Raw genomic sequence first — 15000 nt, forward strand, 5'->3', positions numbered from 1 at the left:
AAATAGAAAAACATGTAAGTTTATGGTTACACATAGTGAAAATAAAAAAATCTCTTTCAAATCGCAATGAGATTAAATGGAGCACATGAATATTGATTTTGATAAAGTGCTATTATAAGTATATTTGAGACTATAGACTATATAGATATGGCTATGTTTGAATGAATCGCTGACACATTGACATTACAGTGCAGAACGACTCTTTCGGGATCAGTCTATAATCATAAATATAAAAAGACATGTACGTTTACATAGTGAAAATAAAAAATGTTTTATCTCTTTAAAATCTCGAATGATTTTTGTAAAGCGCAACGAGATTAAAAAGAGCACATGAATGTTGATACTGATCCAGTAATAATGTGCTATTTGTGTAAATCACTTTGTCCATTATAATATCCTCTGATCAAATACACAGATAATATTTTCATATCACAAACAGAATAATCTAAGGAATAAAGGCATTAAACTGCGGCTAAGCAATATCACAGAGTTTATTTCTTCCCTGGAGTAAATAAAGCACACAGTTAAATGAGATTTAAAACTAACTCGAACACACTACTGTATATTGATTTAGTTGTTTATGGTATTACGCATCATGAATGTCTTTAGAGACTCTTATCGTGGCCAGCAGACTTATTTAAACGCTTCTCCATTAAGCTCTTCAAACATACAGTAGTTTTATTATAATCTAAAGATCCTCAAGGTCTTTTTGGGCTTGAAATAAACTCCACTATTAGACGCCATGAAACATCCGGACACAGAGGGAGTGAATAAATGACTTTTAAAGTATTCTGTTCTTCTAATGAGATGCACAATCAGAGTTTGAAACGAACAGCCACCAAATGCGGGTACAAATGAGCTGTGGCGAGTAAAGGCCTGTTCACACCAGGACGAATTTCGCGCGCGATATTCGCCGACGTTTAACGACTCGTGACTAAACAAAGGGCGACCGACACGAAAAACGCCACGTGTAAAAGCGTCATTTTTTTAAAAACGCCTCGGGTTCGTTCTTTTAGTTTGACGCGCCGTGTCAAAAACTATCCGACCAACGCAGACCGCCTCAGATCACTTGGACGTGGCTGTGTTTACAAGAGGTAAATACGATATAAATACTGTTCGTTTTCTCACACAAACCGCTCGTTTCGTGTCTTAAAGGAACACTCCGAGTTTTTGGGACTTTAGCCTATTCACCTTATCCCCCAGAGTTAGATAAGTCCATACATACCTTTTTCATCTCCGTGCGTGCTATAAGTCTGTTTGACGCACCCACCGCTAGCCTAGCTTAGCACAAAGACTGGATGTAAATGGTTGCAGCTAGCATACTAATCCAAATAAGTGACAAAATAACGCAAACATTTTCCTATTTACATGTTGTGATTTGTATAGTCACAGAGTGTACAAAAAACAAAGTCACATGAGACACAGACATATTTTAACCGTATAAATACTGGGAACTATATTCTCTGAAGGCGAAGCACTGCTACTTGGGCGGAGTAATAACCGCAGCACCTGAGACGAGCCGTGGTGAGGAGCAGAGAGCGCGTCTGAAATGAAAAAGGTATGTATGGACTTATCTAACTCTGGGGGATAAGGTGAATAGGCTAAAGTCCCAAAAACTCGGAGTGTTCCTTTAAGCCTCGTACACACCGGGACGAATATCGGCTCGCGTTATTCGTCAGCTTTTTTAAACGCGTTTTTTGTGTTCACACCTAAGCGATTTTCGCTGACGATGAGCCGAGTGAACACGAAAATTCATTCCCTGACATAAGATGGCGCTTAATGTAAAACAGAAATACCCCGGTCCACAAAGTGGCGCTGCGCAACTACGCTTCTGACACTCGCTTGTCACTCAGAAGAAGAGAGCAAGTTTGTCGCGTTTGTCATATAGTTCTTTATTGTCGTTGGTGTCTCTTTATAAAGACAACAAGACCAGCAGCTCTACATTCATCTATCCTTGCATCTTCCTCGTCTTATTTCTTCCCGGCAGAGTGTAGACACTGTATATCTTCTTCGCCATTACGTGTGTGTGCTCGGCAAGACCGTTTTGTGTTTGAGCGCCCCCAAGTTGTGTTTTACTGTAACTTCAGAAGCTCCAGACACGTGAGCAAAAGCGCCAATCTCATTGGTCGGATAGTTTTTAACGCGGCGCGTCAAACCAAAAAAACGAAACCGAGGCGTTTTTTTTAAAAATGATGCTTTTACGCGTGCCGTTTTACGCGTCGGTGTGCACACTCACAATGGCGCCCTTTGTTTAGTCACGAGGCGTTAAACGTCGGCGAATATCGCACGCGAATTTCGTCCCGGTGTGAACAGGCCTTTATGCTGCGTTCACACCGGACGCGAATAGCGCGTCAAATTCGCGCCTCCCGCCTAGTTATACGCTTGACCACTTTGTGTTAATTCGCGTGTCAATGGCGAAATTGACGCGCCTAAAAACAAATGTTTGAAGCAAAATTTACGCGCGTCAGAGGCGAAATCCGGAGCCGAAAGTTTCGAAACCCGTTGGCGGCCATCTTTTTAGATGTTTATCGAGCATTAGCATTAGCATTGTTCGAGAGAGTCACCGCTCGTATATGCTCTGGAGAGCAGAAACAGCTGCGTAGGGGACATCGTCGCTGTACTCGGGTCCACCCGACCCTCCGGAGGGTTTCAGGAGTTTCACAATTTGCTCCAGGAGCTAGGTTTGGTGGACCTAACGGTGAGGACGCTGACGAGGACAGCGTAGGCCGTATAAGGCCTCGGCCTCGAGTGGTCTATGCCTGTCGATCCCGCGCTCTACAGCCGGCGCGAGGTTCACCCTCATCCGCATCCACCTAATCTGTCATTTATTTTTGTTTTGATAATAAATGGAGCCTCCAAAAGTGAAACCTGTCTTGTGATTCAAAAAAAAGTTTTTATACACTAAATTGTGTTTGTTGTCTTTACATTAGAATAATAATGTTTCATATAATCTAGAATAGATATGGAATAAATAGCATTCAATACAAAATGAGTATCTCTCATATATTGAAATCGAGTTTTTATGTGAAAGATTTGCTTTGCACACCAAGCATTTTAGTCATATTACAAAATAATTTATTGAGGCCAAACATAAAATAACATCATAAACTGTCACTTCACCACGTGACAGCAGCGAGCAGGCTCCTGATTGGTTAACGCGGCGAGAATTGACGCAGAAGTTCAGATTTTTCAACTCGGGCGGCATACGCGAATTGGCGTCAAACGCGAGAATACACAAAAAGCACTACATAAAACATTCGCGCGTAACGCGCTTAACGCGCCAGACGCTCAATTCGCGCGAACTTGACGCGCGAATGAGGCGTATTCGCGTCTACCGCGCCGCGCTCTACGCCTCATTCGCGCCGCAGGAATTTTTTACGCGCGTAACGCGTCTTTGCATTGACTTAACATTGAAATCACTCGCGCTGACGCGCTATTCGAGTCCGGTGTGAACGCACCATTAGGCCATCAATGTGTACTTCCATTTACGAGTAACTGTCACCTGCCCGTATACGGGCAACCTAAATTTACTTCACTATATTACTATTAAATCCTAATCTAGTCATGACAAACTATATATCATTGGAAAGGCTTAAGACTCCTTAATAGATATTTTAGCGTTTTTTCTTACAAATTATGTATTAACAGTAATATATGAATTTATGACAAGAGTGCGCCTCAAAAAATCAACTTCATTACAGGTGTTTCTGACCTTTGTCACAAAAAGTTGACGCACACACTTTTAATGATTGAAACTTTGGTTTTTAATGCTAAAAGTTCATAATAAAACATAATCTAGTATTTGTCAATAAAAAAAGATAAAATTATATTTTAAAAAGTAAAGTAAAAAGTCCTCTAAAAAGTATAATATATATTATATATATATAATTTTTTATTATCATTATATCACATATTTTAGTAGTTATCATAAATTAGGTATCATTTGAAAGCTTACGAACTCAGAATTAATCCTGTGAAAACCGTTTTGAAATTGGACGTTGCGTTACCATAGAAACGTTTTTTTTTTTTTATTAGGCCCCTCCCCTTTTGGGCATCATCTTTTATAATTTATTATCAAAAATGTTCTAATCTTGACAAAACACATATTGTCAGAAAGGTCTGAGTCTCAAGGTTCCATATTTAGTGACAGAAGTGATATTTGGATAGAAATTTATTAATTTGTAATGGCAGAATGCATACAATTAAATTCAATGGAATGTATGGCACCCGGTGGCTATTTCTGGTACTACGCCTAAACAAAATCTCATGGGAACTTCAATGTTTGTGATATCAACTTCAAATTTGGAACACAACTTGGTTAGATATATGGCTTTGACTTTCTGTCATTTTTTAGGCTGAAACCTATATTATTATTATTATTATTTTTTTATAAAAGAAAAATATATATTTTATTATATTTTCATAACAATAAACTTAAACTTCAATAACTTTTAAATAATTTAATTATATTAATTTATTCCACTTCAGCAATAATCTACCAAGAGTCTTCTTTTAAAAGAGACCAACCGTAAGTCTTTAGTACACAGGCTTCATGAATTACAACCGTTTAAGTTTGGGTAGTGCATTTTCACATCAACGCTCAAAAAGGGGGGTGACAGCTAAAGGGTTAAATCATGTTTAATTTGGACTTCTCTGTGCATGCTCTTTGAGGTGGTGACCATAGACCTGCATTATATGACTGACAGACAAGAACGGTTTGACCTAAAAATATCAAAATTGAAACTACTGCGGAAACAAAGACACCTACATCTTGGATGCCCTTGAGGTAAGCTAAAACATACCAAAAATTAATTTCAAAGTGAAATTAAAAATTTAGAAGCCAAATTGCCCGGTGAGTAAAAAAAAGTTAATTTCAAACCCTGGGCTGTGATAATGATACGCCTCAGAACCTAACGTCTTCTCGTTCTCCATCTTCATCACAGTGACGCTGCGCTGATCCTACACACGCCGTGGGTGCTGATGCATCATGGGATAGCAAACCCCAGGAGCGGCGAGTGGGAGACTGTAATTACAGATGATGGGTCGAGCGTCCGCGCGGACCTGAAGCTCAAGGTCAGGGTTCGTCTATAAACAGGTCGAGTCAAACTGCATCTGTCTCTGGACGCCCCAAAGTCTCTCCTCTGCGCTTGTGGGACGTTTAGGGACACAAACACAGTAGATACTATACGTATTTGGCCTAAATGTAAGATTTATGTATTGAATTGCATATAAAATGTTCATGCATTTTAACAAACTCTTCAATAGGATTATTTGAATAAAATCCAAATAATTGTTAATAATAAATTGTGCCATGTTTTTTTGAGTGCAGAAATCTTTCATTTACGTAAATGATGCAAATATGTTAAATCTTATGTTGTTAAATGAATGCATTATTTTTTCATGATGTTGTTTTGCATTTGTGTAAATAAATATATTAGAATATAAAAGCTACTTGTGATGAACTTTGTCTCCTTGTGTTTCTCTTTACCTCTAGTGCTATTAAAGAAAAAAAGAAAAAGGTTTTAGCACATTGCTAGCATGAATTAGCATGTTTTAATACATTGCTAGCATAAATTAGCATGTTTTGTTTGCATTCTGTAACAAGTTGTTAGCAATAATTAGCGTGTTGCTAACATGTTTTATCATGTTTCTAACATGCATTAGCATATTGCTAGCATGTTTTAACACAACGTTAGCATGTTTAACACATTGTTAGCATTAATTAACATGTTGTTAACATAATTTATCATGAACTAGAATATTCCTAGCATTTTTTAACACATTGCTAACATTATTTAACATGTTTCTAGCATTTTTAGCACATTGCTAACACAAATTAGCATTTTGCTAGCATGTTTGAACACATTGCTAACATGAATTAGCATGTTGTTGCATGTTTTATTATTTTTGTTATTATCATGACTTAGCATGTAGCTAACATGTTTTAGCATGTTGCTAGCATTATTTAACATTTTAAGGGATTGTTCACCCAAAAATGAAGACAAATGAACATATTTGAATGAAATCTGAGATTTCTGTCCCTCCATTAAAAGTTCGTAAAAAGATCATTCAAATGATTTTGAGTAGTTTAATCCAACACTTCTATTTCTACTATTAATTAATACGTTGCAAACATGATTTACCACGTAGATAACATGAACTAATATGTTCCTAACGTTTTTTAACACATTGCTAACATTATTTAACATGTTTCTAGCATTTTTAACACATTGCTAACACGAATTAGCCTTTTGCTAGCATGTTTGAACACATTGCTAACATGAATTAGCATGTTGCTAGCATTATTTAAAATTTTAAGGGATTGTTCACCCAAAAATGAAGACAAATGAAGATATTTGAATGAAATCTGAGATTTCTGTCCCCCATTAAAAGTTTGTAAAAAGAAAATTCTAATGATTTTGAGTAGTTTATTCCAACACTTCTGTTTCTACTATTAATTAACACGTTGCTAACATGATTTACCACGTAGATAACATGAACTAATATGTTCCTAACGTTTTTTAACACATTGTTAACGTTATTTAACATGTTTCTAGCATTTTAAACACATTGCTAACATGAATTAGCATGTTGCTAGCATTATTTAACATTTTAAGGGATTGTTCACCCAAAAATGAAGACAAATGAAGATATTTGAATGAAATCTGAGATTTCTGTCCCCCATTAAAAGTTTGTAAAAAGAAAATTCTAATGATTTTGAGTAGTTTATTCCAACACTTCTGTTTCTACTATTAATTAACACGTTGCTAACATGATTTACCACGTAGATAACATGAACTAATATGTTCCTAACGTTTTCTAACACATTGTTAACGTTATTTAACATGTTTCTAGCATTTTAAACACATTGCTAACATGAATTAGCATTGTGCTAGCATGTTTGAACACATTGCTAACATGAATTAGCATGTTGCTAGCATTATTTAACATTTTAAGGGATTGTTCAGCCAAAAATGAAGATTTCTGTCCCCCATTGAAAGTTCGTAAAAAGATAATTCAAATGATTTTGAGTGGTTTCATCCAAAACTTCTGAAGAGACACGATCACTTTATGTAATGAACAGATTTCATTTAGGCTTTTATTCACATATTAGCACGTAGAGCACTCAAATTTGGTAATCGAAAGCTCAAGCATACTCGCTTGATGCACTGGAACCACTGAGGTTCATTTAGTCCAATCAGAGCTCTTATGTGTAGTGGTGCTCATACCGTGGAGCCGGTCCATCCCAGCAGGGCGTAGGCATAGCGCTCGAGCGGAGGAGCCACCAGATCCACGCGCACCGCTTTCCAGTCCCGACTCGCCTCTCGCTCACCGCTCTCCTGCTCTCTCTTCAGCTTCACTATCAGGAAACACTTGCTGAAATGATCCATGGCCTCGAAGCGATGGGTCGGCAGCTGGCTCAGGTCAAAGGTCGAGTCCTGGAAGTCTGAGTACAGCAGGATGTTCTGAAAAATATGTTTATTTGTTTTGTTTTTAGAATACGAGCATATGTGGTTGTTAGTCACTGGTTGTTTTCGGAATAACCACTTCAAAAATTATTGTAATTGTAACTGTTAAAGACCGGAAAAAAGCACATTGCTAACATGAATTAATATGTTGTAATAGGTTGCTAACTTGAATTTACATTTTGCTAACGTTCTGACATGCTGCTAACGTGAATTATCATGTTGCTAGCATGTTTTAACACATTGTTAGCATGAATTAACATGTTGCTAGCATTTTTTATCACGTTGCTAGCATGAATTAGCATGCGGCAAGCATGTTTTAGCACATTGCTAACGTGAATTAGCATGTTGCCAGCATGTTTTAGCATTTTGTTTCTAGCATGAAGTATCATGTTTCTAGCATTATTTAGCATGCTGTTAACATGTTGCTAGCATAATTTAACATGTTGATAACGGTTTAATATGTTGTTAGCTATGGTGGAACGGATCGCAGTTGACCCGTGACCCGTACGGATCAGGTCCCGCGGTTCGGCACGCATGTGATTCGCGGATTAACTGCTAAGTTTAACCATCATAGAGTGAAAGTTTATAATGTGGATGTGTTTTGTCTTGCCAATTTACACATTCAAACTATTTTAAACGCAGAAGAGGCAAAAATCGGGACTTTCGTGTTATCTGTGCACACAGACGCACACACACCCGAAGCGCACAGAGAGAGAGAGAGAGAGAGAGAGTCGACGACTAATCAGTGATGCGACATTAGCATTTTTCATGCTAAATCATGCTAGAAACATGATAATTCATGCTAGTAACAAAATACTAAAACATGTTGGCAACATGCTAATTCACGTTAGCAATGTGTTAAAACATGCTTGCTACATGCTACGGATTCGGACTCTGGGATTCGAACCCCTACATCATTCCCAGCAAACATTTGGACGTGTAATGACCGTTGAAAAGACGTCCGTCCGACACGTCCCGTCATGGTTGAAAAATAGTTCCAAAATGAAAGTTGAACCGACGTCTTTGACGTCATCTGGCCGTGAATTCCACGTCTCTTTTGGCCGTGAATTCCACGTCTCTTCAGCGCGTCCCTGGACGTCTAAATGCGTCGTCATTTGTGTGTTTAAATGTGTTGCTGCATAATTTAAGTGTATATAAGCCTGCATTTAAAATAATCACACACATATTGTGTAACATCGTGAAAGGCAATCAAGTCTTGAAGTTTACACATCTTGACAAAGGTTCTAAAAAGGTCCAAAATTGGTCTAGTCAGACCTGACCGTCAATAAAACGTTTTAATCACGTGTACATCACAAACAAGAACACATTATTTGTGGACATATGAAAAAAAGAAGCATGTTCTGATTTAGCACATTTTATTGATCTTGAACAGCCAAAATGTATCTTAATATTTTTTCAATGTTTAACATTTGTTAACCAAACTAAAATACCAATTACAAAATACTGAATTATTATATAAAGGGATAGTTCACCCAAAAATGAAAATTCAATGAAGAAAGGTATACAGGTTTGAAACATGAGGTTGAGTAAATGATGACAATTTTCATTTTTGGGGAAACTATCCGTTTAAAAACACATTGTTTGGCTCAGTTTTTGTATCCACCAGCTGTTCCTGGAGCGTGTTTCAGGTGTTCTGCCATTGCTGCATCAATTTCAGAGTCTGTAGCATTTGGGCTCCACCTCTTCACAGCATCTAAGGGAAGATAATATATATATATTTAAATAAATAAAATTATTATTAAATTAAAATTTGAGGTAAATGATATGCACTTATTTTCAAAATACTTGTTATGGTCTACAGCTAAATTAAAAAAAAACATGGAACAAGATGAATGAATCATGAATGACACATTAGAAAAAGGTAATCAACATGCATTACATTTTATTTTATTGTATAAAATATGTTCTGCTTTTATTTTTAAAGCAGTTACTGAAAACATACATGTTAAAATCCAGCTAAACATTTCATTCCATTTCAGATAATTTACTTTCTGAAAGAAACTCTCAAAAGGCTACATTAATAAGTTACAGTAATGACTGTATCATTAAACAATATACTTGGTATAACGTTACCGTTGTTGTATACGTTCAAAGTTACTTTTAGCCTACTGGCTAATTTTAGCCAAACTCAGTAAATTTCAGTTGACAATGTGGGCATAATTTCTTTCGGTTCATTCATGTCACACAAGTAAAACTCAAGCACGTTAATCTAATACAAAATGTACTTACCCAACAGTAGATTTTTAATAATAATATCGACACAACTCCCTCCTCTCCTCGTGGTTGTTCAAAGTTCCAGAATCTATGGGGAGAACGCGTTAACATCTCGCGAGATAATCCCATCGCATGATTTTGTAATATCGCGAGACCTTTTGTTACTACATCTTGGCAGCACAGTTTATGGTTTGGGCAGAGGGTTTGGGTAATTACATCCAACTCAGACATAAATGGTGACCGGGTATATTTCTGTTTTACATGTATATACATTCCATAAAAAAATAACAACGAATACATCAGGTACAACAGGTTAAAATAATGACTAAAATGCAGTGGCTTTGCATTTGCAATCACTTGACTATACTGTGCATTTTGTGATTATAATTTATAAAAACAAGATAAAGTAAATATATATTCATTTGTATATAAATCGTATAAAGAATTATAAATCCTGATAATTTTTTTCTGTCTTGCTAGACTAGACGTGCAAAAGACGTCAGTGGACGTTATTATTCACACACAGCCTGACTAGACGTGTAAAGGACGCCAGTGGACGTCTTCTTCACAACCTCTTAAAAACTTCATGGGCAACTACATTAATTATTGCAGTATTAACCATGCGAGGATTAAGCGCAGCTTTTGCATATTTAACAAGGATTTCATAGAGGGTCATGATGGACTATAAATGCACGTGTAAAAGACGTCGCCAGGTGACGTCCTCTCACCCGATACACTAAACATAACTACACGAGCTAAAAGTTAAAATAACAATTATACATGCAACTGTAGACATGTACAAATGTATCTGAATGCATTTTTAGGAAATGTTCTGTGTTACATTTTTTACCGATTTATGACGTCCTGGCCGCAACTATTTTTGGCCAGGGACACGACGTTGCCGTCGGACCAATGTTTGCTGGGTTGCTACTGTGTTGTTGCTAGCATGAATTAGCATGTTGCTAGCGAAAATGTGCATTTAGTGTAAATAAATGTGCACTAAGTGACACGGTATTTAAATCACTATATATTGAAGTGTGAACAGCAGAACTAGACGTTGTTATTGTTTAAAATAATTTTCAGCAACTGAAATAAAATAACATAAATATTAGATGTAAAACTTAAACTTGTCTCGGCAACTGACTAAAAAAGTTGAAATACTTAAAATTACTAAAACAGAAAATACAAAAATAAAAGCCAATTCAACATAGTAATAAATATTACAATACTATCTAGATAATACTAAAGTAACGCTCAGTAATAATGGTATCTCCGGAAAGGAATAAAATAAGACAGAGAGAGATAAGAGAAAATAATGCTAATGAGCAAGTGAAGAGAGTTTGTATAATGTGAATAGGGTATATATGAAGCGTCTCAGATGAAGGGAATAATCCATTATTTATCGGCTTTAATATATCGGCCAAATTTTCAGGCCGATAACAACATTGAAAACGAACATATATCGACCGATACATCGTGCATCACTGAATTCTTTAATGAATAGAAAGCTCAAAAGAACAGCTTTTTTTTTTTTAAATAGAATGTTTTGTAACATTATAAACGTCTTTACTGCCACTTGCCATCAATTTAACGCATGCTTGCTGAATAAAAGTATACATTTCTTAATTTTCCGGCAATGTTTGCTTTGCATTATGCATTGCGTTTGACACATTTCTGAATCATCCGATCATTTGTGTTCACTCACCGGCATAAAGCATGCTTTAATAACACTCATTTATGAGCATGAAAATATTCTGTTTATGTGTGTTTTCTGCTAATTACAGTTCCATAACTTTGCAAAATGCAAACATCAAATGCTTTAAACCAGTCGCCGAGTCTCCTGCAATATTCAGAAATGTTATTGATGCGACCGCACTGACTCTATCGGATGAGAATAAAACTGGAATTGAGTGGAATAATGACATTATCTTCTGTAGAGCTGCTTATATCCCAATTACATTTCATAATTAATGAACTTTGCAGTTATTGATCGGAACTAAATCAACTGAAAAATGACACTATAATGTCTTTTTCAAGCTGCTTTACAGAACATTAAATGTCTCTCTTTTAAAGTTTGCATCATTATTTGTCTGTTTACAGGTGAAACTCGAAAAATTAGAATATCGTGCAAAAGTTGAGCTGAAACTAATATATTATTACATGCAAAGTGAGATATTTCAAGCCTTTATTATAATTGTGATGATTATGGCTTACAGCTTATGAAAACCTTTTCACAATATTATCATTTTGAATTTAGAGTTTTCATAAGCTGTAAGCCATAATCATCACAATTATAACAAATAAAGGCTTGAAAAATCTCACTTTGAGTCCATATAATATATTAGTTTTACCTTTTAAGTTGAATTACTGAAATAAATCAACTTTTTAAGTATAGATGATACTAAAATAACACTGAGTAATAGTGATACCTCCTTAGGGGAAAGGAAGAAAATAAGACAGACAGAGATAAAGAGAAAATAATGCTAATGAGGAAGTGAAGAGAGTTTGTATAGAGAAATAAACCGAGGCCTGAGAACCGGTTCCCGCCGCTCTCGAGTCGTCTGGTTATCCAGCGCCGGATGGGGGCAAAAACGAAGACCATTTACATTACAAATTGTCAGTTTAATTGCAGCAGCCGTAATAATTGTTGCACTACTGTATCCCTCTCACAGCGCATAAATCTGAAGCGCTCGTGTTAAAGAGCCATAACTGCCGGAGGGTTGACGCTCCCGCCACTCTCTCCATCCGTTAATCCCTCAGACGCTCCGTATAATTGTGCAAATCTCATGTAGAAATAACCTTGTGTTAAACGCCGGCGCGTCCCACACCCTGATGCTTTAGCAGGGACTGTGAGACTTCCATGATCGCTCACAGGTTGCTCTTAAACCGCTCAGGAGACGTAATTATATTCCACTTAATAATCACGTTTATCTCAGATGTTCCTGTGAAGGTTTAAAGTCCCCCTGTAGTTAATAATTGTATCCCTTAAAACGCAACTTTGATCACCAAAATGACAGTTAAAATGCCTTAAAATATCTTGAATGTAACTCGACACCCTCGCCTCATTTAGTATGCGCGGTACTATGAATATGCAAATGAGCCCCGCCTCCACTCACTCACTCAGCTCAGAGATCCACTGGTTGACGATCACATGTTGATCTGATTGGTTACAATGTCGTTTGTGACGTCAGAAACACCAGCGATTTCAAACCGTGTTTTTGAGACTGTCTTTGGTTCACTGCAGTTTTAAGCAGAAAATACTCAGCAATGCTGTCGACTTATGAACTTACACATGGTGTGTCTTAAAGCAGATTAAAAACACCACATAAACAACATTAAAAGCTGGAGTTTCACCACAGGGGGACTTTAAACATTTTTTATATTGTAATATTTTGTCATTTTTGTAAAGGAACTGCAGGGGGTTTGAAAAGCTAATAAATTAAAATCATAAAAATATCAATTAAAATGATAAAAGGGTGCTCCGATCAGGATTTTTTGGGGCCGATCACAGATCACCGGAAGCGGTATCGTCCAATACTCACCATAAATAAATAATAATACATGATAAAAAGAAAGCTATAGCGAGGAATATAATTCCTGGCCTAAAAAAAAACAGAACAAGAGTCTTTATCAACAGAAACTAATCAAATGTCAAACAACACTGAATAGTGTGCACTGTATAAATGAAATATAGATTAATCCTACTAAATTGACTAAAAAGCAGTGAGTAATTTCTCTGTCTTTTGTTGCCTGTGTAACATTAATGACACAGTTTCATCAACAAATTTGCCTGGATTAATAAATAAGAAGCAAATATAGTGGACAATATAGGCTAATCAGGACACAGAGGCGCCGACGCGTTCACACTTCATATGTGCATTTCTCTCTAGGCGCGTTCACTACAGCGAAGATGGCAAGTCTGACTCTGCATCGATTTATGAACTTTATCAACCATTCAAATGTTTCATGCATAATCATTACTTTCGCCGGTTCTTTGCATAGACAGTAAAAGAAAGGTTCTTTGTGGCAAGCTTTATTTCAGGTGTTGCGTGATATCTCTGCGCCCCCTGTGTTGATGCTTCACACTCCTGTCCAGTTGGTGGCGGTAAACGCACCTTTTAGCTGGTTTGCCAACCGCCATAAAACTCCAAAAGAAGAAGAAGAATAAATGACTTCCTTTTACACTGAAAAGTTCACGCACATCCACATATGAAATCACTCGCATATACATATATACACAACTAAAGCATGCATCCACGTTTTATTTTGTATGCGCGAGTGTTTTATAGATGTGTATGCGCGCATCGGGTTTATATGTATGTGCGACTGTTTATAGGTGTATGCGTGCGTCAAGTTTATATGTATATGCAAGTTATTCACAAGTTTATATGCATTCATTACTAACATAATATGTATTGGTATTAATTTCATATTAGTGTGCACGTGTATTTCATATATGTATTTTGAACATCCAATAGTATACATGTATGTGCGAGTAATTTATAGGTGTATATGCACGTGTGTTATGCATGTATTGATAACGAAGTTTGATATAAATCCTACGTGGCGCCTCATACTGTCCCCTTACACTGCCCCTATCCCTAAACCTACCCATCACACACACACACACACACACACACACTGCCCCTATCCCTAAACCTACCCATCACACACAACTTTCTGCATTTTTACATTTTCAAAAAACATTACTTAGTATGATTTATACGCTGTTTTCCTCATGGGGACCGCTGGCTGGGCCCCACAATGTAGGGGATTTCAGGTTTTACTATACTTGTGGGGTCATTTGGTCCTCACAATGTAATATAAACATGAACTCTCTCTCACACACAGACACACACACACACACACACACACATAAACTCTCACATACACACGCACACACATACTCTCACACACACACTCACACACACAAACTCTCTCTCTCTCTCAAACAAACACACACACAAACTCTCTCTCTCACACACACACACACACACACACACATACATAAACTCTCAGCACTGTCTGCGAAGTGCATAAATGTGAAAGAAAAATATTGAGTTTCTCTGACTTCTGTATCAAATGTGAGCTCAGTTTGAGAAATATCTTTCTGAAACTCACTTCTGAGGTCTAAAGAAAACACTACATTAATGTCTCGTCTCTCTGAGAACAGCAGACTTCAGTATATTTCTGCAGAAACACACGGACTGCATCCAAACGTTATGACTATCTGTCCTGGATAGTGTGTGAGATTAGGATTAGTGCATCTCGAATCTTAGGAAAGGCCCAGGCGGAT

At 36.9% G+C, this 15000-nt stretch overlaps 1 protein-coding gene across 1 annotated transcript in view; it reads right to left on the minus strand.

Moving 5' to 3' along the window:
* dntt (deoxynucleotidyltransferase, terminal) overlaps window positions 1-15000 on the minus strand; it is a 171483-nt gene that overhangs the window by 71773 nt on the left and 84710 nt on the right. Inside the window, exon 9 of the mRNA XM_056232678.1 lies at window positions 7230-7466. Coding sequence (XP_056088653.1) covers window positions 7230-7466 — 237 coding nt within the window. The remainder of the gene's footprint in view (window positions 1-7229; window positions 7467-15000) is intronic.

The sequence above is a fragment of the Rhinichthys klamathensis genome, unplaced genomic scaffold, assembly GCF_029890125.1.
Source record: "Rhinichthys klamathensis goyatoka isolate OS25496 unplaced genomic scaffold, OSU_Roscu_1.1 h1tg000352l_1, whole genome shotgun sequence".
Classification (NCBI taxonomy): Eukaryota; Metazoa; Chordata; class Actinopteri; order Cypriniformes; family Leuciscidae; genus Rhinichthys; species Rhinichthys klamathensis.